Source organism: Protobothrops mucrosquamatus, unplaced genomic scaffold (assembly GCF_001527695.2).
Source record: "Protobothrops mucrosquamatus isolate PMUCROS unplaced genomic scaffold, P.Mucros_1.0 scaffold39, whole genome shotgun sequence".
Taxonomy (NCBI): domain Eukaryota; kingdom Metazoa; phylum Chordata; class Lepidosauria; order Squamata; family Viperidae; genus Protobothrops; species Protobothrops mucrosquamatus.
In genome coordinates this window covers 1,847,540-1,871,717 of record NW_015386421.1, presented here as the reverse complement: position 1 = coordinate 1,871,717, position 24,178 = coordinate 1,847,540, and the positions used below count along the sequence as shown (strand labels likewise).

Sequence of the window (24,178 nt, the reverse complement as noted above, 5' to 3'; positions counted from 1 at the left end):
AGAGAGAGGGAAAGTCCAAAAATGAATGTCAAAAAGAAGAGTGGGTGTCCCTCACTGACATGTGGCTTCAAGGAAGATTTTCCCAGTGAAGAAGTAATAGCTTCCAACATACTGGGAAAGCAATAGTATTACACTATGGATTAGGGATGGTCATGATGTTTTATTTATAGTCAAGTATGGAATGCCAGGTTAAAGCTGTTGTCTGATGAGTGGTGAGGATTTAGAGTCATACACAGAAATTCAATAATTGTAAATTTCTTTACAATGCAGAAAATAATTAAGTTCAGTCCAAAAATATAATGTAAATATCATAGGGTATATGTTGCTTGGGATTACCGTGTGTTTCGTGATGTTTCCAAACAGTTTGGTGAAGACACGTTTAACCGAGCCAAGTTGTTGAATGTGGGCTTCCTGGAAGCCTTAAGAGATAGCGAGAGCTATGATTGCTTCATATTCAGTGATGTTGATCTTGTGCCCATGGATGACCGGAATCTTTATCGCTGTTATGACCAGCCTCGGCACTTTGCTGTTGCCATGGATAAGTTTGGTTTCCGGTGAGTAAATGGATTGGAAATTTCCTTGCCAAATGGACTCAAAAGTTTTATTTGGATTAGAATTTCAGTATGCTATTGACACAGTATAGTATAACATACTCATAACTTGACCTGTCCCATCTGTTTGTTAATAAATTTCAAAACCAGCTCTTTGGGATTTCATTCAGATGAAATTCTTAACTGGAATTTTCAGATAAATGTAGTCCTATGCACTCTGGTTATTCCTGAGATAACAGAGGCGCTTCAAAATGTTTAGACTCAAGAATAAAGGAAGAAGCAGAATCTGAATGTGTTTTTGTTTAATACACACAAACACACACACACACACAAATGCATATACATAATACCAGTCCCTTTCTGAAAATTCTGTTATCAGGCATGGATCTATGTACTAGTGATGTAAAAACCTAGGCTGGAATGTCTTGTGAATATTTCATATTGTAAGCCTTATTATCAGTATTTCCAGAACATTGAAAATAAGCAAGAAAAAAGAATATGATCCTGGATTTATCAGATAGAATCTGGGCAGTCCAATTAATATGGTGAGAAATTGGACAGGATTTAGAGAGAGCATGATACTGTAGGAACAATAAGTGACATCACACAAATGGTTTAGAAATCAGGGCTTAATCTACAACAGGTTTTCTCTGGACCATCTAGATCTATGCTTCTGAACTTGTTTCTAGTTTGATTGATCTTATCTCTCTTGCTTGTCCTCTACAGGTTACCATATTCTGGCTACTTTGGAGGAGTCTCTGGCCTAAGCAAGACACAGTTTCTGAAGATTAATGGCTTCCCTAATGAGTACTGGGGCTGGGGTGGAGAAGACGATGACATCTTTAACAGGTATGTGAAAGACTTCAGTTGGGCTAAGCTCATCCAGTACGTGTTCTCTGTGGGTTGATGGCATGAACTGTGAAATCCATTTTTCCATATAGCATCTACAGCAGCGCTCTCCAACCTTTCTGGCTCAGTGAACTGGTGGTGGCGGGGTGGGGGGGGAAGAGGGGGATGGTTTCCTGCACGCACCGCTTTTACACATGCAACTTCATGCACACACGTGCATGCATGTGCACTCGCCCACCACTTCCGTGGCCCGGTTCCAAACAGGCTGCAGCCCAGCACAGAACCATGGACCAGGGGTTGTACAGAGAATATTTGGACTGTCCAGTATTCCTTTGCTGGATGGGATGGTTCTGCAAATGGCAACAAATGTTATGTGTACTGAACTTTCTATAATTATATTTTTGTCCTTTATCAATCCATGAAAGCCAGGAATGTGGTGGAGAAGAATAGAGAAGGTTTAGGCAAATTCCATTATTTTAAAGGCTTGTTTGAAACTCACCGGTTTGCTAACCTCTGTCCTATACTTTTCTTTGCACAGGATCTCACTTAATGGCATGAAAGTATCACGTCCTGATGCACGCATTGGGCGCTATCGCATGATCAAGCATGAGCGTGATCGACATAATGAACCAAATCCCCAACGGTAAGAATGCATCTATGTTAACTTTCTATCTAATCCTCATAACTTTCATCATATTCTCAATCCACAGACTGCAAATCAATTTTCTGTTGCAAAAGTAACCTTCCAGACCAGGGGTAGGCAACTTTGTCTCTTTTATGACTTATGGACTTCAACACCCAGAATCAGGAATTCTGGGAGTTGAAGTCCACGAGTCATAAAAGAGCCAAGGTTGCCTACCCCTGTTCCAGACCATCTAGTGGAAGTTTGGGAGACTAACCTTTCAATGCTAAATTATATGCTATACACATTTTTATGTTTCTTCTCGTAGCAGAAAAGTACAGACTATTTTGTGAGAAGAGGACAAAGACCATAGCTTTTGAAAAAAAAGTTGAGGCCGCAATTAAAATTAAGGAAACTAAGATAAGGAAGTGGGTGGGAAAAGGGAAATAAATTTGATTAAATAAATAAATAAAACCAATATTTAATCCTCTTATATTTAATAGTTCCCCCTTCTATCAACATTGAAAAATAGAATTTGCTGAAAACTTTGGAAGGAGGTATGAAGTTATATCCTTGAGTCTTAGATTGTACTTCCCTGCCGTAACATGACTCTGAGGGGAATTTCATGCTGTTCAGTCTTCCTTTTCCCACTCTACTGTCATTTGCCCCTTCTCCTATATATGTGCATGTATCAATGGCTAGGTTAAAACTATGGTCTACTGATGCAGGAAAGGATAAAAGTGTTTGAACTGACTGCCCTATATTTACTATATCAGGGGTCCCCAACCCCTGGTCCGTGGACCAGTACTGGGCCACAGCCTGCCAGCAACCAGTCCGCACAAACAAGCAAAGCCCCATCCGCAGGATGCAGGCAGCACACAAAACCACGTCCCCTCCGGTCCACGGAAAAACCTCTCTCCATGGAACTGGTCCCTGGTGCCCAAAAGGTTGGGGACTTCTGTACTTTATAGAGCAGGGGTCCCCAGTCCCGGTTCGCAGCCTGGTACCGGTCTGTGGCCCGTTGGGAACCGGTCTTTGCAAGTGGTGGGCAAATACACAAAGCTTCATTTGTGCATTTGTGAGATTAGATTGTGTGTACAAAACCATCCCGTCACTGCTGCCATTGGTCCATGGAGCCAGAAAGATTGGGGACTGCTGATATAGAAAATGGGCAATGTGGGATAATTAGTATGGTATATATTTGATATTGATTTACATAGGTTTCTCTTTGTTTATTTGATAAGTGAAGCAGGATTGAATTCACTGTTCTCTTGCCAACTATTTCACCAAGAATTCCTATCAGGGTATGTAATTTGAGGAAGATTCTTGTATAACCTATTTTTGAATGTTGTGGGCTCCATGGAGAGTTTTGGATAGTGACTCTGTTCCCAAGCGTTCAGATGATATAATTTAGTTTTGGCAGCCCTGTGTAGAACTTATGGAATAACAAATGCATTATGGTGGAAACTACAGAGAATGCTGCATTATTCATTAATTTATGTAATGTTATATAATGCACTGATCAGAATTTTACAAATGATGTAATGTTCTATTTAATTTTTATTCCATTCATTTGAGGGATTGTTGTTTTACCCTGTGCCAAAGTAAACTGTAAAATATAGGTGAAATATGAGGTTCTGTTTTGTTCTTGTGGCAGGTTCACCAAAATCCAGAATACCAAGGTGACCATGAAACGTGATGGCATTGGTTCACTTCAGTACCGCCTCGTGGAGATGTTTCGCCGCCCCATGTACACCAATGTAACTGTGGATATTGGCCGACCGCCGCCACGCCCCTCTCGGGGTTGACTCTGCTGCTTGGCCCTGCCCATGGTCCCATGCATGAGGAGCAACATGGATCTCAGCCCTGACTGGTTCAGAGGACTGTGTCCTGACTGGGACGACCTGTCTGCCTCCTTCATGGGAAAAGGGGAAAGGCTCTGGACACACCTTTGTCTTGTCCTTGCCTTTGGCTGAAGACCAGCTCCTTAACACTATAGTCAGTTCTCCACAGTGCCGTTCAGATTGGAGAATGAATGTGTGTTATATGCTTGGTCCAGTGTTTCGATTTTGGGCAGAGCCGAGCCCCGATTGCTGAGGAAGGCCCCGAGAGCAGAGTAAGCCTTGTTTAGGGCTTTGACCTTCCCTCTATCTCTGGCAGAGACCATCCTCTCCCTGAACTTTTTGCAAGGTTGTGTCCCTGAAAGATTCCAAGGGTATGGTAGCTGTTTGCTTCTTCTCAGAGACTGAAAAACTACTGCCTTTTGAGCCTTTCGTCCAGGCACAGTCTGGTCTTACGACGACTGCCAGCTACCAAGGTGTAGAGATGGTTCCCCATTGAGGAGAGCTCCGTCGCCAGTAAAAGCTCTAATGGGTCTGGCCCACTGCCCACCTCCATTCATGGCTTGGTGCTGTCCCCTGCTGGATCCTGGTTGCTTTTTTTCTGGCTCCAGTACTCCAGGGGTATTTTATACAAATCCTCATTAGAATACTTGAGTGCTTCCTGGGTTAATGTATGTGTAGCCTGTCTGGCATGGTACAACAGGACTTCCTTCTTAGCTGTGATTTCTCTTCTTCCTTGAGTGGAGCAGATTGGATGGGTAGTGAGATTGTACCTTTTAGTAGGGTGGATAGATGGATGTATGGTTTGACATACCCTAAAGTGGGCTTGCTTCTCACTCTCATAAGCACGCAGAACCTATAGCCATTGTTATAGAACGGAATAACGTGAAGGTAGAGTTCAGCCTGTTTTCCCTTGGTCCACTGCCATCCCAACTTCCACTCCTCAAGCAATTCTAGCAGCCCTACAGTTTCTGCCAGGCATCTTGCCCTTAACCACGCGTTCCTTTATTTTTATCAAACTACCCTCAGTCACAGCCCTGATGGTATGTTTGTGGCAGTTCTACACCTAGTACTTGGAGCTGGGAAGCTGCTGGCGTTTCTTCATTCTGGTTATGGTGCCTGGCAAGTAGGAATCACCTGCATCTGTCCACTTTGGGGTGACAGCGGGGCCAGGCTGGAAGCCAGGCATCAGCATGTCAAATAGCCCGGGTGTTGGTGACTTTTGTACATTTGAATGTTTTGATCCCTTTTCAAGCCTATGGTGAATGCAACACTGGTCGCTATGATCAGACTTTTGTATTCAGTAAAGTTTCAAAACTTGGAAGACTCCCTTGTGTCTGGAATTCTGTAGGAGACACTTGATTGGGGCAGCTCACACCATTGCCTTTATTAATCTAGTGCTCTTCAGACATGCCAGGACTTCAGTACCCAGAATTCTCAGCCTTTGACTATACTGGCTAACAATGTTGCTAGCTGAAGTCTGTGGAAGACACCAGGTTGGACATTTCTCATCTGTAGTTTCCTTTTCTTTATTCTTCTTAGCAAGGCCAAATTCAAGACATTTCCAAAATACATTTTAGTTTCTCACACTATCTTGATTTTAATGGGGTAGAAACTGAGCAATTGGCCCAGGAAATGATGTGTATACTGTAGTTGCTCAAATGTAGAGGAAAGAGAAGCTATTTTGTAAGGATCCTTTATTGTCGTATAGTCAAGGAGTACATGCAGATGAAGCTATTCAGTACAGCACTGTACAAAAGAGGCTGTCTTTTGAGTGGAATTGACTGGAATCCTGGGAGGAGAAGATAGGCATAAAAGTTAAATCCTATATAAAATATAGCAGAGATTGCTATTGGCAATGTGATTGGGGAGCAGGGATGGGGAAATTGTGGTTGTCTTGCAATTATTGCAGAAGTATATCACCCAGCAACCCTAGCCAGGGAGCCATTGGCAAGGGATGATGGGGATTGTAGTGCAGCAGCAACTGAAGGGTCTTTCCTAGAAGGCCTAGATAGCAGAAGAGTAGGGAACTGGACTCTGATCAGGGTCTAGGATGGATAATTGTAGTTTGGAGTTGGCAGAACAGCATCTGGTGGGGTTCATTTGTAACTTAGCCCTTAAAGAGATGAGATGTGGTTAAGGAACCACTTAATATTTAAAGGGGTTAGGAATGGTGTCTAGGCATCCTGCCAGCTGCTCACATTTAGCTAAGTGGTTTCCTTCCCAGTAGCCAGCATCTTGTCCATCGTGACAGCGGCAGCGAATACAGGGACCGACCCAGATGCTATCTCCAGCGGGAATAATGTTGTGCTGGCTCCCATCTACGTAGCAGTTTGGTCCTGTGGGAATAAAAGTAACATTTTCTCAATGTTTTACCAAGATATACCATGAAGATAAGAGAAAACTATAGAGGCCATCAGGCTGCTCTCACTTGGCCATTGACCCTCCAAATGTGGCTTGCATGAGATATCAGAAACAAAATGGGTGTATTATGTGGGGGTGGCATAGAAAAGACAAATAACAGTCCTCATGTAATGACCATTTAATGGTTGTAAGTTGAAATCATTAAGCAGATCACCATGTGACCTTTGTCGATTTTACAACTGTTTTTATGATGCTCACAAAATGAATCACCCGCAGCCATGAAGTGAACCACACGGCCATTAAGCAAATCCATTTGCATGTAATGAACTTTTTTTTTTTTTTGCCAGAAACCACCCCCAAAAAAACGCCACGTAAAAAGCGCAAATTGCAGTTATACAACCACAGGATGCTGCAACCGGTCATCAATACAAGCCAGTTGTCAAGCACCCGAAATGCAGTCCTATGACCACTGTGTGTGTACGTGTGCAGCGGTCATAAGTCTGAGGATGGGTTTGTCATAATTGAACAATTGTGAGGACTGCCTGCATTCCCAGATTTTGGAACATAAATAATAGTATAACATTGTAGTATTTATATTAGCCGCAGAAATCTAACTCATTCTTTACATTTTCATTAAGGCACTCCTCAAAGAGGAAAGCAAGCACCATAGCCTGGGCAGGGGTAGGCAACCTTGGCTCTTTTATGACTCGTGGACCTCAACTCCCAGAATTCCTGAGCCAGCATGGCTGGCTCAGGAATTCTGGGAGTTGAAGTCCACGAGTCATAAAAGAGCCAAGGTTGCCTACCCCTGTTTAGTGGTTATTTGGGAATGGCACACCTTTCCCTTAATTTCTCACCTTCCTTGCAGATAGGGCAGCAGTGGCCTTTCTCGTAGATGGGGTTGACACATGGTGGGGGGGCACAGTCTGCTACTAGGCAGCGGGCAATTCCATCCAAGTCACAAGTGCACTGCTCACATTCAGAAGGCTGTGGGGGGAACAAAGGTTGATCAGTGTGGCATGGCAATTTGCAACCACTCCTCTATGTGCGCAACAGCGTTGGATGACTTTATTCCCAAGATGTGCCCATCCTGTGTAGTACTTTGCAACGTACATAGTCTTACAGACTGGCACAAAGCTTATTTTGAAGGTTATTTCTGCACTGTCACATTGTCATCCTGCAGGGTTCTGGGCAAGCCTACCTCTTCTTTCTTCATTCTTTCACTACAAGGACTCTCTTAGTGCTATGCGAACAGTTCACTATCACTGCAGCCATATAGTATTTGCAAGACATACATTAATTAGTCCCCATTAAACAAAAACTTGACAGAGGTTGCTTTTTTAGATAACAAACAGAACAACTGATTTCAGTATTGATCTCATGCTTAAGCAACTCCCTTCTTGCTTACTCACACTTCCCTTTTCAGGTCCTGCTAAAATCTCTTCCAGAAAGAGTTTTTCTAAAAAGCATTAAGAATAAGATGCTGCCATGTTGCTACTGGGATTCTCCCAGCCGAAGAATTTCATATTTCTGCCCAAATCTGTCATAATAGTACTATGGCAACAGGTTTTTTTAAAGGCAAGTGTGTTATCCAAGTAAGCAGGATAAAGACATGCCCAAAATATTTATTTTATAGAGAAATTGCTTCTCCAAAAGTGATTCCTTTTGCAACTATTTCCACCTTTTTCTGCAGTATTGTAGCACTTGCAACATTTTCATAGACTTCACAATACTAAGATGACACCATCAGAGGGCACCATCCATTCAGATTGATTTCAGTTTTAGGAGAAATGCAAGCCTCCAATAGGATGTCTTGAGCTATTCGCCTCCAGCCACCATTTTTATACAGTAGAAAAAAAATTAACAAGTTTCTGTTCTGATTGTGTATGTAAAGATTGTGGTATGGAGTTTCGGATCAGGGTGTACTAAACACATCCACAACAATGGAGGTGATGCCCTCCAGGAATCCTGTGACAGGAGCTACAGTTAAATACTTAACAAAGATGTTACTGTTATTTTCAATTCATTACATCTCTAGTAGCAAAGCCTACCATTAGTGTTAGGGAAGCGAAACTAATGATAATGAATAAATATAAATAAGTAACAATAAGTTTGACCCTATTCTCAATCCCCTTGTCCCCTTTTTGCCAGCTACCATATTTACTTAAAGATAAACTCCTCACATTATTCTTCACTGTATTAAATTCCCTCTCCATTGGACCAGCAAATGGTTATATCAACTCACACCTCTATTGAACTGTTGAAATAATTATAGTTGGTCATATGGAAACCACAGGCTTGTTGCCAAAAGACATGATCAGAATTATAAAAGTTAAAAAAAGTTTTCTTTAATGTAAGATGCTTTCCAGGGCTTCTTTAAAATCCCCAAAGGCATTCCAGATCTGATTTGGCAAGATGTTGCCCTATTCTGGTGTTGTAGATAAGAAAAAAAAAATTCCTTCTTCCTTAATTGCTTGCTCTGTTGTTTGTAATACTAAAATGTAATAACTTCAGTTAACCACGTTTTTTAAAAAAGCTATTTTGTCAACATTTCACTTTTATACAAATGCAAGGTGTTACAGTTTCATTGTTACTTTTACTAAACATCAAACATGCAATATTGTACCCATCTCCAAAAAGTTCTGGGCAAACTTCAAAAATTTAGGCCTCTCTAAAAGGGCTGTTCATGCCTCACAAATGATGGGAGGAAGCACTCTCTTGTTACAGCAAGCCTGAAAAAAAAAGATGCCACTTTTTAAAGTGAATTAACTTTAATGAATTTAACGCAATTCTGTTGGCACAGTAGCATGAAAAATGTCATGGTTGCTTTAATGAATTGGCGGAAGTGCTTACTCAGGAAATCTAAAGCATTTCTCTCAAATCATTTTCAAGTGTGCACAACCTTACTCATTAAGAAGTGAGAGAGGAAAATTAATGGGAAGGGACATGATTATTTTCGGTGAGCTAGGCCCCATCTGCTCGCTGCAAAATGTCTCTAAGAACACTCAGCAAATTTGAGCTAGACAGCAAGGACATTGATCTGCTCACTGTCCAATTACGAGGATTGGCCCTTACTTCGTGGGAATGAGTCATGTGATTCTCAGGAACCCAGGAGTAGAGCAGGCTTTGATCTTCCACCTGCAACATCTCAGTGTAGATCTGTTTATTCAGCTATTGGTAACAATATCTGCCCCTCCCTCATTGCCCAGTTCCTCCTGCCAGCAAGTTGCTTGGCCTGACAACTCACTGCTTAAAATACATTGCAAACAATTTTAGCAGTGACAGACAATAGCCAGAAAGAAGGTACCAAAAGTGATTAGTGTAGGGACTGAGAAATGGAGGATAGTTGAATAGACCAGTGGTGGCGAACCTATGGCACGGGTGCCAGAGGCGGCACTCAGAGCCCTCTCTGTGGGCACGCGCGCCATCACCCCAGTCCTAGGCCTTCAGCTGGGTTTTATAAAACCTTTTCGCTTTAGGCCTCCGCCGCCGTGTGCAACAAAAAAAAGGTTCAGTCAATTTCAACTTCTTGCGGGGAAAAAAAAATCTTGCAAAGTTGGAATTGATTGATTGAACTTTTTAGTCCCACCCAGTCTGCCGTTACCACCGCAGCCACGCCCACCCAATTGGCCACGCCCACCCAATGGGTCACACCCATCCGGCACCCGACGATGCATAAGTGGGTTTTGGGTTGCAGTTTGGGCACTCGGTCTCTAAAAGGTTTGCCATCACTGGAATAGACAATTGTACTGCAGACAAAAAAGTCCTTATTTTACTTTTGTGCTGTCAAAACATTTTGATTTTAAGCAACCTCTTCATACCATTTCTAAGCTCGTGCTTGTCATCCACATCACTTTCTAATACACTGTAAGTCTACAGGGGTCCTCTAACCTTGCTGGCTGAGGAATTCTGGGAGTTGAAGTCCACAAGTCTTAAAGTTGCCAAGGTTAGAGGACCCCTGCGTGTAAGACAATCCTTGAAGTGGCAATTCAGTTTCCATTTCATAATCAGTTATGCTTCACGAAAACCAGGTCTTATCTCCGGACTGAACCAATCAAGCCTATATTGTCAACGTCCCAACTTGGACCTTCAAGGGATAGAAGCACTTCCTCAACTATTTTGTCAGCAGCTTTCACTTTTAGCCCCGATTAAAGAGGTCCGCACATTCAGGGAGGCGGCCACCCACCCACCCATCCCTGGCCTTGACGTTGCCTGTTGGTTTTTCATTCCCTCCCCCCCCCGGCCTTCGTTTGCTTGCCTCACCTGAAAATGCTGCCCCAGTTCGTAAACCTGTCCTCGGTGCTCACAGCCGATGCGTTCGCAGCGCGGGCAGCAGTCGCTCGGATAGTGGCTGACGTGAACGCAGGCCGGCGGCAGAGCGGCGCAGTCCGCGCGGGCGCAAGCCGCTCCTTCCGCCGTGCACTCGCACTGGACGCAGGGGTCGCTATCCAGGGAGTACCACTCGCCGACGAAGTACAGGCTCCCGTTGGCATCGCAAGCGCGGACTGGCCCCGCCAGCCCGGGCCGAGTCACCACGGCCAGGAGCAACGCCAGGCTCAGCCGATCCGAAGGAAAGGGCATCGCCAAACGCCCGAGCCGGCTGGGCAGAGCAGAGAAGGAGGGTGGAGACAACCCGGAGTCCGCTTTCTCCAGACAAAGAATCCAGCCCGCGGCTGACAATCAACCTGGCCGGCCCTTGCGCTCCTTTGCCCCTTTGTGCCGCCCGCCCCGGAGTGAAACCCGAGCGCCCCTTCCCCAAAAGGGAGGGCGGAACCTCGCAGCTGGGAGGGGCAGATGCATTGCCCCCCTGCCTGCCTGCCTGCCTGCTTCTCCTGCCAGGCCGGTCCCGCGCTCCACCCCGCCCTCCCAGCTCCCGCGCTTTCCCCAAACCCTTCCAACTTCGCACCTCGAAGGAGGCGCGCTGCCTCCCAGCCTCCCGGCTCGGATGCCCCCGTGCCGTCTTTCCTTCCATGCCCCTTTACGGTTCTAGGAACGCGAGCTGAGGAAGGAGCGGAGCAACTGGTCGGGTCGGATCTATCCCGCCCTTTTCCGAGGCGTTTCCGAGTGTTATCTCTCCGAGTGGAGAGTGTTATTAATCATAACATAATATAACGTTGCACGTTGGTCTTGAGCCAGGGGTAGGCAACCTTGGCTCTTTTATGACTCACGGACTTCAACTCCCAGAATTCCTGAGCCAGCATAGCTGGCTCAGGAATTCTGGGAGTTGAAGTCCATGAGTCATAAAAGAGCCAAGGTTGCCTACCCCTGGTCTTGAGGCTGTTTCAGCTTTCCGGACGCGGCTCCTTTAAGAGGCGAGGCTTCCGAGGAACGAAGAGGGGGGGGTTACCATAGAGACAAGGAGTTGATGCTCCCGAGAGCTCACGCGGGAAGGTGAAGAGTCGGGGGGGAAAAGTGGAAGGCGAGGTTCCCCTCCCCTCCCCGCGGAGCTGCGTGCAGGGGGCGTTGGTCGGTCTGCGGGCAAAAGTGAGAGGGACGAGGGATTAAGCTGGCAGCCCGATCGAAGCTGGGCCGAACGTAAGGGGAGTCTGCGGGGTTAGTTTGGCCAGGCCAAGGGTAGGCAACCTTGGCTCTTTTATGACTCGTGGACTTCAACTCCCAGAATTCCTGAGCCAGCTTGGCTGGCTCAGGAATTCTGGGAGTTGAAGTCCACGAGTCATAAAAGAGCCAAGGTTGCCTACCCCTGCGGCCAGGCCAATGATACCAGGATGAGCTGCTAAAAATGTAAAAGGGGGAGGGGCAATGGAGAACAGGTAACTGGGTTGCTTGGCTTGCAGGGATTAGTGAAGTCTTCCCAAACTTTTTCCTTCATTACCCCAAACAATCCTTTTTTTTTTTTTACCCAATGTAAGTAAAACAGTTAAATTAAAACTTCTTGTGATTAAGTAATGGATGCCTTTGTTGTTATCCAAAGAAAACAACCTAACGTAGGTAATTTACCCAAAAGCGCTGGATTAGTGGGCCTTCAATATATGTGTGGTTATGAGTTTGATCTATTACCTAACGGATTCGGGGACTGTGGCCTTACTTTGTTGTGAGTGATTAATACACAGTCATGATTATTATTATGGTTGGTCCACACCATTAGATTTGGATTTGGCAATTTTATCAACCTGTTGAGTCCTTCTCAAAAAACCTGGGATATAGGCAGATTTTAATTATTAATAAAGCATGTAATGCAACGTCAAACCTAATAATATTTAATAAAAATACTTAAATGGTGTTAGTCGTAATGCTGCTCAAGAAGAAATGGGGATAACTTGCTAGGTGTCCTTGCATTGGGCACCTGTCATTTGCTACTTAATCCATATATCTCCTTCTTTCCTTTAATGCATTAGACCTGGGAATTTCTAGCGTTATCTTGGAATTGGACTGTGCCCCCATGTTCTCATCATCCAGTTTCCCCTGGGGGCCCTTGAAGTCAATGCCATCGCTCTGGAGCATGATAGAGGAGCAGTTAGCACCCAGCGAGAGACTGGAAGTGAAGACTACCTTGGGAACTGATCTTGTGGACCACAGCTTGGAGCTTCATGCTGAGGTTTGAAAGAGGAACTTCAGGCCAACTGTGTGACCTAAAAGTGTGGTTTATGCATTTCCCTATTGAAATAATATGTATAGAGGGTACAAAAATCATCTCATCATTTTGAATGGGTGTGGATGGTGTCAAGGGGGGCTAGCACATCTACCATCCCATTAGAATCCCTTGAGTTTTTGGCAAAGAACTTAATTGAGCAAAAGCTTCATTGGTATGGAGTTGCTTTAATGTGATTGCAAAAATTCCTTTTTAACATGGGAGCTGTAATCCTAATAGTTCTGGAAGACTAGGTTGGGGAAAGGTGCTAAAGGTACACATGTAGGACCACATGTAGGACCACACCAGCTAGTTGGTCTAGTAATTAAGACCTCAGGCTAGAAGGCAGGAGACCGCGAGTTCTAATTCTGCCTTAGGCATGAAAGCAGCCTGGATGACTTTAGACTAGTCACTCCCACTCCAAATCACCTCACAGGGTTGTTGTGGAGAAAATAGTAGGGGGAAGGTCTGTTGTTCACCACCTTGAGTTTTTTGTAAGAGAGGCAGAATACAAATAAATAAAAATTAAAAATTAAAAAAAATAAAGTGAGGAGACTAAACATTTCATTTATCATTTACTGTATGCCACATGGAACAAAGATCTCTTCAATCTGAACCATCTCTAGCTGAGAGCTGGATGCTATTTAGCAATGTGAATTGATTAACATTGATGATAAGTTTGGCTAAAGTATCTATAACGTTTTGCCAGTATTATATTTTATACTTGAGGTTCTCTACACTTCATTTCAGCAGTCTGTACAAAGTTAGATTATATTGAGTTCTGGAGAAAACATCTCTCTTTCCACTGCTTTTGAAATACATACATTATGCATGACAGTCATTTTGGGAAAAGTTCACAGTTATAATCTGAGAACTGCAGACTATATCTCCATTAGATGTAGTGCAAATACGGGGATTATGACTTCAATTATTTCTCTCTCCAGGATCAAATTTTGGTCTCAAGCAATAGCATGCATGTATTCATTATTTATTGTTCAAATGTTGCTGTTGTTTTTGCTTTTTTGGCCAGTTCAATCTGGGTGTCCCAACTACTTTCAAAGTCTAGTTTAGATCCTGTAATGGAAATACATCTGCTTTGAGAAGATCATATTGTAAGAGTGAATTGATGTATTGCCTTCTCTCTCATCTGCAAGTTTCCCTTTTGACTCATCTCAGCTGGCTTCTAACACTTGGCTAGAGTCTCTAATCCCTGCTATTTCAAGGCCTTTGTTCTGCTCCAGTCATTCACACCCTTTCTTTATTCAGCCTGGGGCAAAGAACAATAAACATCCCAAAATCTTTTCTCATGCTGATGGATTTACTTCTCTCTGCATGGATTGGTTGAAATGTACTATGCATGTAAGATTAAAGAAAGTAGAAGAAATAACATGGGGCGGATGGACAGAATCAAGATATTACTGGCATGTTTCTGGAAGTGCTGTGGATTGTCCCCAGAGACTGGTTTGTCCAAATAGCCGTCAGAAGTCAGGGCTGATTCAAAGGCACCTAATTCCCTGCTTACCAAGATCAACTGGTATGCGTTTCCATCCATATCTTCCTTGGGTCAATCCGTCCATGACTTCAAAGCATCAGGATTTCTATTGTAATAGTAAACTTTTGAGGCTACCTTTCTACTTCCTTTTAATTTCAAGCTGTGGTGTGGCACAAGGGATACATAATTTCACTGCTCTCCTCTTGTCCAAATGCCCTCTGTCCCCAGTCAGGACAGCTGGGAAGTTGTTCAGTAAAGCATTTTTGTTGATATGTAGGGCCAGGAAGGGAGTGCTGGAATTTGTCCTCCAAAAATGCCTTGCATTATGTCCTTTGTAGCTGGGGATATTTTGTTTGCAGAGTTCAATACATTCCTTCCCTTCCTCACAGGGAAAGGCAATGGTTGTGAAGGGACGTGAATTCAGCTTTGTAGCTTTTATGGAATATCAGTGGTACAAAGATGATAGCAATTGCATTGGGTGACCATACAGGTAGTCAATTTACGACCACAATTGAGCCCAATTTTTTTGTGGCTAAGCAAGACAATTGTGAAGTGAATTTGCCCCGTTTTGTAACCTTTCTTGCCACAGTTGTTAAGTGAAGGTGTTACGTTAGTAACACAGTTGTTAAATGAATCCGGCTTCCCCATTGACTTTGCTTGTCAGAAGTCGCAAAAGCTGATCACATAACCCCGGGACACTGCAACCGTTATAAATATGAACCATTTGCCAAGCATCTGAATTTTGATCCCATGACCATGGGGATGCTGCAGTGGTTGTAAGTGTGAAAAACAGTCACAAGTCACTTCAATGCCATTGTAACTTTGAACAGTCACTAAATGAAGTGTTGTAAGTCAAGGAATACTTGTATTCTGTGCTAATCTGAGTGTGGTGAGTAGGTATTTTAATGTGAGAGTGGAGTAGTGTTATTGATAATTATCTTGTAGAATAACTTTGCCCATCTTTTGTTAAAGGGTTGTGGCATAATAGCTCCCTCTTTGATTCTAAAATGCTTTTCAGGGCAGGTTCCCTCAACTTTCTGTCCTCCAAATGAGTTGGCACTACACTTGCAGACTGGCTGGGAATTTTGAGAGTTACACTTCCAACACACGTAGACGGATGGAGGTTAGAGAGAGCTGTTCAATCATTTCACAGCCTATGCCCAGTCCTTAGGCAAATTAAAACATTACTAAAATAGAATGAGAACCCAAACAAGGCAAGGAAACAGCAGGCTGCTTAAGCAATCCAATCTTGAGTTTTATGACATGGGTGAATTTAATGGAGAGTGTTATTAATCATAACATAATATAACGTTGCATGCATTTTTATCATTCATGAAGTATGCTAAGTCTTGTAGTTACATCTGCTTTTGTTCGGTCACTTCTGTCTTTAGTTTTTGCTTGCAAGGTGCCATGCTTTTTAAAACATTCTCTTTTAAATTAAATTACTCTCTTCACAGGCTGCTGCTGCCTGAAAGGATTTTTTTTTTCTCGGCATATGTTTTCAATCCATAGATATCAGCTGTATGAACAGGATGTTTTTCTTTTTTTGAATTTCAGAAGATTCATAGAAAATGAATTGTTTCTATGCCTGCGTTTGGAAATTCTTACATGTAAAGGAAGTAAGGGGGCATATGAGGGAGGCTTTGGAAGAGAAAAGTAAAAAGACATGAGTACTGCAAATGAGATAAGGAAGCAATGATTATAGAAGGTAGCTCTCACAAAGAGAAATAAACGTGAAGGACAAGCAAGATAAAATACCTATTGCAGTCTTCCCCATTGTGATATCTCCTAAGATAGGATGAGCAACAGTTATTATTTTGTGACAAATGACAACCACTGTGAGCTGTGGCCAAATGCAGCTGGATGTACAAGTTTACAGAAGAGTGGGACAAAGTAACAGCATGCTAAGGCAAGCATGGAAAACTTTGAGTCAGTTTTGTTTGGTAATTAGGACATTGGGCTGGTCCCAGGGGTCAAATCCATCATCAGCCACAAACATTCCTAGGTGACTTTGAACCAATCACTCACTGCATTTTAGTCCACCCAACCTCACTGGATTGTTGTGGGGAAATATAGGAGGAGAGAGCACTACTTTGAGGTTGTGAAGAAAGGGTAGGATATCACATAAATGATTGGTTTTGACATTTCAGAAATGCATCAGACATTTCAAGAACATCCACAGCAATTTTTACCAATCTTGCAGCCTACCTAACATGTAGTTTTGTACCATTGTATTGATGGTTATTCAAGATTGAATCTGAACCCCAACCCAGATTTGATCTTGCAACATTATCCTGGGACACGTATATTTTCATTCAATTGTGAAGATTATCCAGGCTACATTATGTCTTTCAAACAAAAGAGAGAGTTTCTGGATGATGTTATCATCTTGCTTAATTTTGCTTATGAATCTTTGAACAAAGAAGCATCTGGAATGTAACAGGAATGCTACAATTGTAGTCAGGTGTGTAACCATTTCTCATTATTTGGGCAAATGATGGACGGGCATGGAAAGATTACAAGTGACTTTTCTGGGATTTGTATCATGCAATTCTAAACATTTTGGGATATGTCCAATGCACAGTCAAACCTCCTCTCTCTTTACAGGTAAAGACTCTCTTGGAATTCTATCAGGAATTGCAACTGGACCATTCTGAGGAAAGGCCTGATAACTGTATCTTGCTGGCTGCTCCTGCCCACTTAAAAGAACTAGTAAGAGAGGAGATTCGACTACTTGTGATTGGCTTGCAGCAAAAGGCATTGCAGGAGGGCAGGTACTGAAGAAAATGAAATGCTTCACAGTGAAGGTCTAACTTGTTCACAAGTTTTAAAACATTGCGAGGAACAAGCAAGACTACAAATTAAGGTCTGCAGTCTTTGTGGAAAGAAGGAATCTGTAAATCTCTAACTCAAGAAGTTGTGGACTAGGCTGTATAAAACTTCCAAATTCCTTGTGATCCAAATTCCCCAGAAATCAAAATGTCAAACTTTGTGGGCAAGATAGGTGTTATTTCCCACTTCTTTTGTGGTGATGATGGGGAAGAATAGAGAACCTTTTTCTCCTTTGTTCTACTAGACCAGGGATCCCCAACCCCCGGTCCATGGACCGGTACCAGACTGCGACATGCCAGCAGCTGGGCCGCACAAATAAGCAAAGCTCCATCCGCGGGATGCAGGCAGTACACAAAACCATGCCCTTTCCAGTCCGCAGAAAAACCTCTCTCCACGTAACCGGTCCCTGGTGCCCAAAAGGTTGGGGACCTCTGTAGTAGACATTTCCTGATGCATAGAACTTAACACCTCACTTCTGTCTCCACCCCCCATTTATGCAGACATCTCACAACAGCACAGCTCCATCAGGAATGACATTCAGCTCTTAGTTTTGTTTCTCTAGTGTGCATGATCCATGATCCTTTATACTGAGGCCCGGATTATGTCCCCTCCCTCTCCAAATTCAAAAAAGGGATTCATCTTAATAAGAACTGGAATCAACATTAGCAAGGGACTCTTGGCCAGATATTTGCCTCCTGCTTTGTTCCTGTATAAATAACAGAAAAGGCATTGAGGATAATTATAATGGACTGGCCAGCAAAGAAAATATTTTTCTTCCCAATATTTCAGTTACACACTTCAGGATTTTACCCCTTCAGGGTTTTCTTCACTGTTTAAACCTTGCTGTCTCTCGGACCCAGCCTTGCGTAGTTCGGTTAGAAGAGTTCCTCTCACATTATCTTTATTCTAACCACAGTGGTTAGAATGTGGTATTGCAGGCTGACTCTGCTCACTGCCAGGAGTTCGTTCCTGATCAGCTTAAGGTTGACTCAGCCTTCCATCTTTCTGAAGTCTGTAAAATGAGGACCCAGATTGTTGGGGGCAATATGCTGATTCTATAAACCGCTTAGAGAGGGCTGTAAAGCACTATGGAGCAGTATATAAGTCTAAGTACTATTGCTGTTCACATTATTAAATGGGTTTAAGCCATGTTTCCTTTCATACAGTGGATAGGGTGAATGAGGGGCCTTTTGGTCAAACTTGCATTTTCTTTAATCTAAGGATGTTCATTTAGATCAGGTGTGTCAAACTCAATTTCACTGAGGGCTGCATCAGCATTGCGGTTGCCCTTGGGGGGTTGGGTGGGTGTAGCCAGAGTGGGTGCAGCCTACTGGGTGTGTGTGTGTGGAGTGGGTGTGGCCTACTGGGTGGGCGTGGCCAGTTCTACATCATTCGCGTCAAGGGTGCCTGTGGGGGCCTGGGCAGGAGTGGGACAGATCTGAGGGTCTCTGGCAGAAGGGGGTGGGACCGGGGCAAGTGCCAAGGCATGGTCCACTGGGGCAAGTGCCAAGATGGCCACCACAAAATTGTACATTGGCTCCCGGCTGGCCTGGGCCAGGGCCAAGGCAGCGGGGGCCGTTCCCTCACTGTTTCCAGGATGGCTTCGCGGGCCACATGAAACCACTTTGCGGGCCGCATCCGGCCCCTGGGCCTTGTGTTTGACACGTCTGATCTAGATGATTTTCAATCCATATTCCAACAAGTTTATGGCTGCAGTCCTTGAATGTAAGAGATGGGTGGCCAGTCATGACTCTTGTTAATTAGAAGATTGAGGCTAGGTCCTTGTCTCATGCTTGCTTCTTGTTGCAGGGACCACGATTGTGCCATTGCTAAATACAACGCACAAGTGATCAATTTTGCTTTCAAGACAAATGCTGGAAGTAATCGGCCATCATCTGGGAGCAACAATCTCATCAGGTAAGACCCAAAAGTAAACTTTATTCAGCTGTCTTGTACATTACATATCTATTGTGATATATTGGTTCTTATATACATCTGTTTTTGTCCTTTTTAGATTCTTTGGAGGGGATAGATATATCATTTTGTACATTGTATTTTTTTTCCATTTTCTTTCTAGTTATTTTTATATGATATGGGAGAGGAAAGGAGGGAGAGACAGACAAATAAGTGTTCCATTAGACTTATTTTTGATAAATATAATTAAGATTTAATTAATTGTACCTAAGTATGCATCAACATATAAGGGATGTTTGCCTAGGCCCAATATTTTGACCTGCTGAAAACTGTAGTTTTTCTTGAGTTTGGATATTTGTGCAAAAACTGCTCATGAATGGCCTTCTTGTTCATCTACTGCTGTAACTGAAATGCATGCTTTGTTAGGCTGGCCAGTTACTGCTCTGTAATCTCCATAGAGGAGAGGGTGTTCAGGACATTTATAGATATGCAATGAAAGTTACTAACAACTCCATCCAGATTCTGCTTCCCATTCCGGATCTGAGTTGCTTAGTGTCAAAATGCCTGATTGTGGACTTGGAATTGTGTTTGGCTGAAGGAAAAGCTAGTCTTTCTTAATTTATCTGGCATTTGTATTAATCCCATTTCTGTTTTCTTAGGTCATTGCCCTGTAGGAGCACAAATGATTTGGAACCATATTCTGATAAACTGAATATAGCTCAGATCGGCAAGATAGCCTCTAGACTTAGGCAAGTTTGCATACTTCCTTTCTGCTTTATATTTTTCTTCTAGGAACAGTTATCAGAAGCAAGGAGTGTAAGAGGACTTGTTAGGGAGATAAACAAAATTGCCAATGGTAAATATGGTAAATAATGGACTGGCTCATCAGAAATAGGAGTGCTTGGGGCAGCAGAGCATAAAAATACATGCCAACGAGCCCAACAATTTGTATTCAGAAATTCTCCCTCTGTTCCCTTTATAATAACCTGCATCACTCATGAAAACAAGGAGAACAGGGAGATCTGCATGTGTCTCATTCTAATTTCCTTTACCTGCACATGTGTGTTATGTATTTTCTTCTGTGTAATTGGATCAGTTATTGCAGAACACCAATGCAATAAGAACTTTTAAACTGGGAAATCTTAGTGAAACAGCCCTACAGCACTTGCTGTTCATGGCATTGTGTTAGCTTCTGCCTTGAAATCTTGGCCTGAATGTATCTGAACTTACATTTCTTTCCCTCTTTGGAAGAGGCAGAGTGTGCAATCTGTCCCATTGCATTATGGAATGCAAAAATGTGATTTTCAAGAAAAAAGGATCAAGAATCTGACATCCCACTAAACAGTATATAGTACTACAAGTTCTAGGAAGTGGATATAGGAACGAAAGGGATCCTAGTTGCAAGGAATCCAGCACAAAGTAGTTCACTGCTCAGGAGTTTGGGAAATTTTGAACCAAAATGCTAACAGGGGAACAGATAAGATTTATTAAGGTTAGGAGTGCTTGTGAATTTTCTTACTGAGTGCTTTGGTTAGGCACCTCCCTAACTTGGATTTCACGTCATCCACAGTACACTGAATTCTTACGTAAAAAAGTAGCTGATGTCTGTCTTCTAATTCAATTGTGAACTGCTAGCTTCTATAATGAGAAAGAACAAAAAAATTGGAGGAAACTGTGGAAGTCTCACACTCAATATCTGCAGTTGGCAGTTGTTTACTTTTGCCCAAATCTCACATTCTGTCAATCTTTATTGGAGTCTCATTTTTATCTAGGACTTTGGTAGAGGATGAATGCCATGTTCTGGAAAGATACATTACACATTTACAGGTAAGGACTATCTCTCAGCTTGCCTAGAAGAGCTTCTAGACTCTTGCACTTCTAAACGTCCACTACAGATATTGGTCATGGATCTATGAAGCTGCTTTGCACAGCAGTGTAGTTAAACTTCACTCTCAACTTGATCTTAATTTAGAATATCAAAGTGGTCCAATGATCACCTCCGATTTGTGAGCTTGTCCTATGAAGTACTCACAGTTCTATGGCTACTGCACTTAGGTTTTTCAAGGAGGGAGTATTATGTAATGAAGATATGTTTTGACTTTTATCTCAGCTTTGTAATTAATTAATTAGCTGCCATTCCTCTCCTCTTTTCTGATCTGAAGGTGGTGATGCATGAGGGCTGATATGCAGAGTAGGAGAGGTCAGTGGCATTTTTGGTGTATAAATGCCATTGCTTTGGATGCTTTGAATACTTTGCTCTGTGCTCTTTGCACGGGTATTCTGGATAATATTGCCACAATGACATGAGAATGCAGGAGGCTAACACAGGCTATTTTCCAGGGCAAAGGAAACTTAATCTCTTTGACTGAAGGGACAGAGTGTGCATTGCTCATCTAAGATAGATTTCTGTAGTGATAAGAGCATTAAGAAGTGAAACACCTCTGTGCTCAGTGCTTAAACTCTTCTGGGAAAGACAAGTATTCCTCTGCAGAATTACAAAGGAGCATGACACTGACATTTCAGCCTCTTTTCAAAAAATTTCTTTGATTTACAGAGCCAACTAGAGGAGGTGCATCAGAATGCTACTGAGTTGCAAGACACACTGCATGAACCCACCCTGGCTGGTATGCAAAACTCTCATCTCGTGCCTTTATTTAGAATTAGACTGAGGATTGGAAAAGAGGGTTTTTCTAGCATAGCCACTTGGGCATAGATTATTTCTAAATGCTATTCCCCTAATTCTTTTGTTCTTGGGCTTGTTGTTTCTCCATCTTGACATAATCCTCTGTCCACAGAACTGCAGGAAGAGAAACGTGCCATGGAGCGGGATTTACAATTAAGCCTGCCCAAGTCATCTCCTAGGCCTCCTTCCCCGATGTCAAACCAGTTTGGGAATAGCACCCATTTGTCTCAACTCAGGTAGTATGAAAATGCTTGCAAGCTACAATACTAGGAAGAGGTGACAAGAGCAAAAGCCTTATAGTAGAAAGTGAGAAACTTAATTCGGCCTTGATTTATTATCACTCTGTCTCCAGAATTCTGGAGTAACATTTCTGGAATTTGTTCAGTCCACTTCAGTGGAGTTTGGAGATCCATAAGCTTTTCTTCAATGACTTGAATTTCTGCCAATTTTGTTACTTTTTGACGGAAAGATGTTAAATAAAACTTTTTGTATCACACAACTCCTTCTCTTTATTTCACAGCCATCCAAGAGGCTTAGTGAAAGAGCCAGGATTTGGACAGATCAATCCTGCTTCTAATGAGATTCCTTCACCAGATCCCAGGGATCAGATTTCTCTACTCTGCTATCAGCTGTCATCCAGAAGGAGCCATTCAACAAAAACCCCTTTGGGATGGATGCCTCAAAAGAGGAAGGATTCCAACCAGGAAAGGAAGGACAGTGACACTAAGCTGCCTACAACACTGGGACTTCCAACTGCTTCAGTTTATAGGGCAGCAGCAGTAGCAGCAGCAGCAGCAGCAGTGTGGGAACCTGCTTTTCATCCCGTGCCTCCTACAGAACCTTGTCCTCCGTCTCGCTTTTATTTCCGTGTTAGATTGTTGCAATGTAAAGGACCAAGCTAAGAAGAAAAAAAGAACTTCCTCTTCCTCTTGACATCTCACCACTTGCTCTGGGGCAACAGTGCCCATTGAAACCGTATGCTGCTGTTCCCTATGCCTGAAATGGGTTAATGTTGGTTACTATTGTCTTTGCTCATTCTTATGTTCAAATTCATGGATTCCAAAGGAAGTAACAAGGCCATGCTAAATATCCCTTCTTCTGTACAGATAAGTGTCCTGGGAGTGCAGCAGTGCCCTTGGGATCCTTTCTTCTCCTGCTGCTCATCTCCATTACTCAGTACAGTAATTCCATTATAACATTAAAGTAAAGGTATGGCTCCTCAAATCGCCCTTCCGATCCCACAAAAAGAACTGTACATCCTGCGTTCAGGAATATAAATTTCATTAAAATCTATGAGACTTTAACAATCTACAACTGGGAGAGTCACAGTATGGGAGACTCATACAATTATTGCTATGAACAATGAGAGGTGGCAGTGGCGGTTGCCACACTCTACAGGAGAGGGAGGGACAGACATGGAACCATGCATTAAATAGTGCATTTTCAGTACACAGGAGGGAAAGGATTGGATGCTGGAGGCTTAAGGTAAAAATGCCATCATGACACGAAACCATCTGTCCTTCCCATCATCTGTGCACGATGCAGACATTTGGCACTTAAACACTGGCCATTTTGCCCATGTCACTGGCTGTGGGTAGGGACCAGACGTGCCCTTGCTGTTGGCATTGTAGCAATTGTGCATTCCTGGGAGCTGAGGGATGCCCCCTACAAGACGTTTGGCAACGGTGTCCCTACAAAAGAATTGGCATTGGTGTCTTGGTATCATTGCTGCCACAGCATAAAGGGCAAGGGAGTGGCTGTCAGGACCACTTGTCTCCTCCTCCAAGGCCTTGCTAAGGATAAAGTGCAGGCAGCAATGCTGAAATGGAAATATGGGGCAATGAGACAGGAAGACGCAACATTTAGTTACCCCTCCAGTGTGAGACCTGGCTTGTTATGAAGACATCGTGCTGCCATGAGATACTGGTGCTTCTCGCCAATTTCTTCATGATTGCAGCACGGGATTAGAGGCTCCCATCCCCACTGGGAAGTGGCGACCCAGGGTCCAGGGCTAACCAGGAATAGCTTTCATGGAAGACCATGCTTTCCCTCAAGTTGCAAGGGCTGGTCTTGGCACATCATCTACTCTTAGCACCATGGTTGGCTTTGCTCCTTCCCCAGAGACTGGGGCAGGGCTAGGTCCCAAGGGTCCCTTGCAAGTAGAGGGACCCTATTCAAATTCATTTGCTCCTCTGAAGGGGAAGAGGATAAACAATGGCTTCAGAAGGTCCATTCCTCAGAATTCAAGTACAAGCTCCTGCATAATTCAGTTGAATACTTTGCTCCACAACCTCTACACAGTGTGGCAGCAGTTTACGTGAGCTTCCCACAAGTTGGGATTTTCCTAGATTTGAATCAGTCACATAGTGTCTCTACTAACCATGTGCAAGGATGTGTGTGTGTGTGTGTGTGTGTGTGTGTGTGTGTGTAAGAGAAAAGAA

At 43.2% G+C, this 24,178-nt stretch overlaps 3 protein-coding genes across 3 annotated transcripts in view; 2 read left to right on the top strand and 1 right to left on the bottom strand.

Moving 5' to 3' along the window:
* Positions 1-4,112, top strand: part of B4GALT2 (beta-1,4-galactosyltransferase 2) — an 8,292-nt gene extending 4,180 nt beyond the window's left edge. Inside the window, exons 3-6 of the mRNA XM_015811387.1 lie at positions 364-554; positions 1,278-1,400; positions 1,939-2,043; positions 3,680-4,112. Of these exons, the coding sequence (XP_015666873.1) occupies positions 364-554; positions 1,278-1,400; positions 1,939-2,043; positions 3,680-3,830 (570 nt within the window). The 3' untranslated portion in view covers positions 3,831-4,112. The remainder of the gene's footprint in view (positions 1-363; positions 555-1,277; positions 1,401-1,938; positions 2,044-3,679) is intronic.
* Positions 4,113-5,559: 1,447 nt separating this feature from the next.
* LOC107283467 (von Willebrand factor C domain-containing protein 2-like) lies at positions 5,560-10,808 on the bottom strand. The gene is made up of 3 exons (XM_015811386.1): positions 10,491-10,808; positions 7,085-7,214; positions 5,560-6,202 (listed from the first exon to the last, which is right to left on the bottom strand). Exons 1-3 carry the CDS (start codon positions 10,806-10,808, stop codon positions 6,012-6,014), a joined length of 639 nt encoding a protein of 212 aa, XP_015666872.1. The 3' UTR covers positions 5,560-6,011.
* Positions 10,809-12,582: 1,774 nt separating this feature from the next.
* Positions 12,583-24,137, top strand: CCDC24 (coiled-coil domain containing 24). Its single transcript, XM_029283208.1, has 8 exons — positions 12,583-12,783; positions 16,916-17,082; positions 18,950-19,057; positions 19,714-19,803; positions 20,827-20,881; positions 21,609-21,678; positions 21,850-21,973; positions 22,258-24,137. Exons 1-8 carry the CDS (start codon positions 12,628-12,630, stop codon positions 22,637-22,639), a joined length of 1,152 nt encoding a protein of 383 aa, XP_029139041.1. The 5' UTR covers positions 12,583-12,627; the 3' UTR covers positions 22,640-24,137.
* Positions 24,138-24,178: the final 41 nt, after the last annotated feature.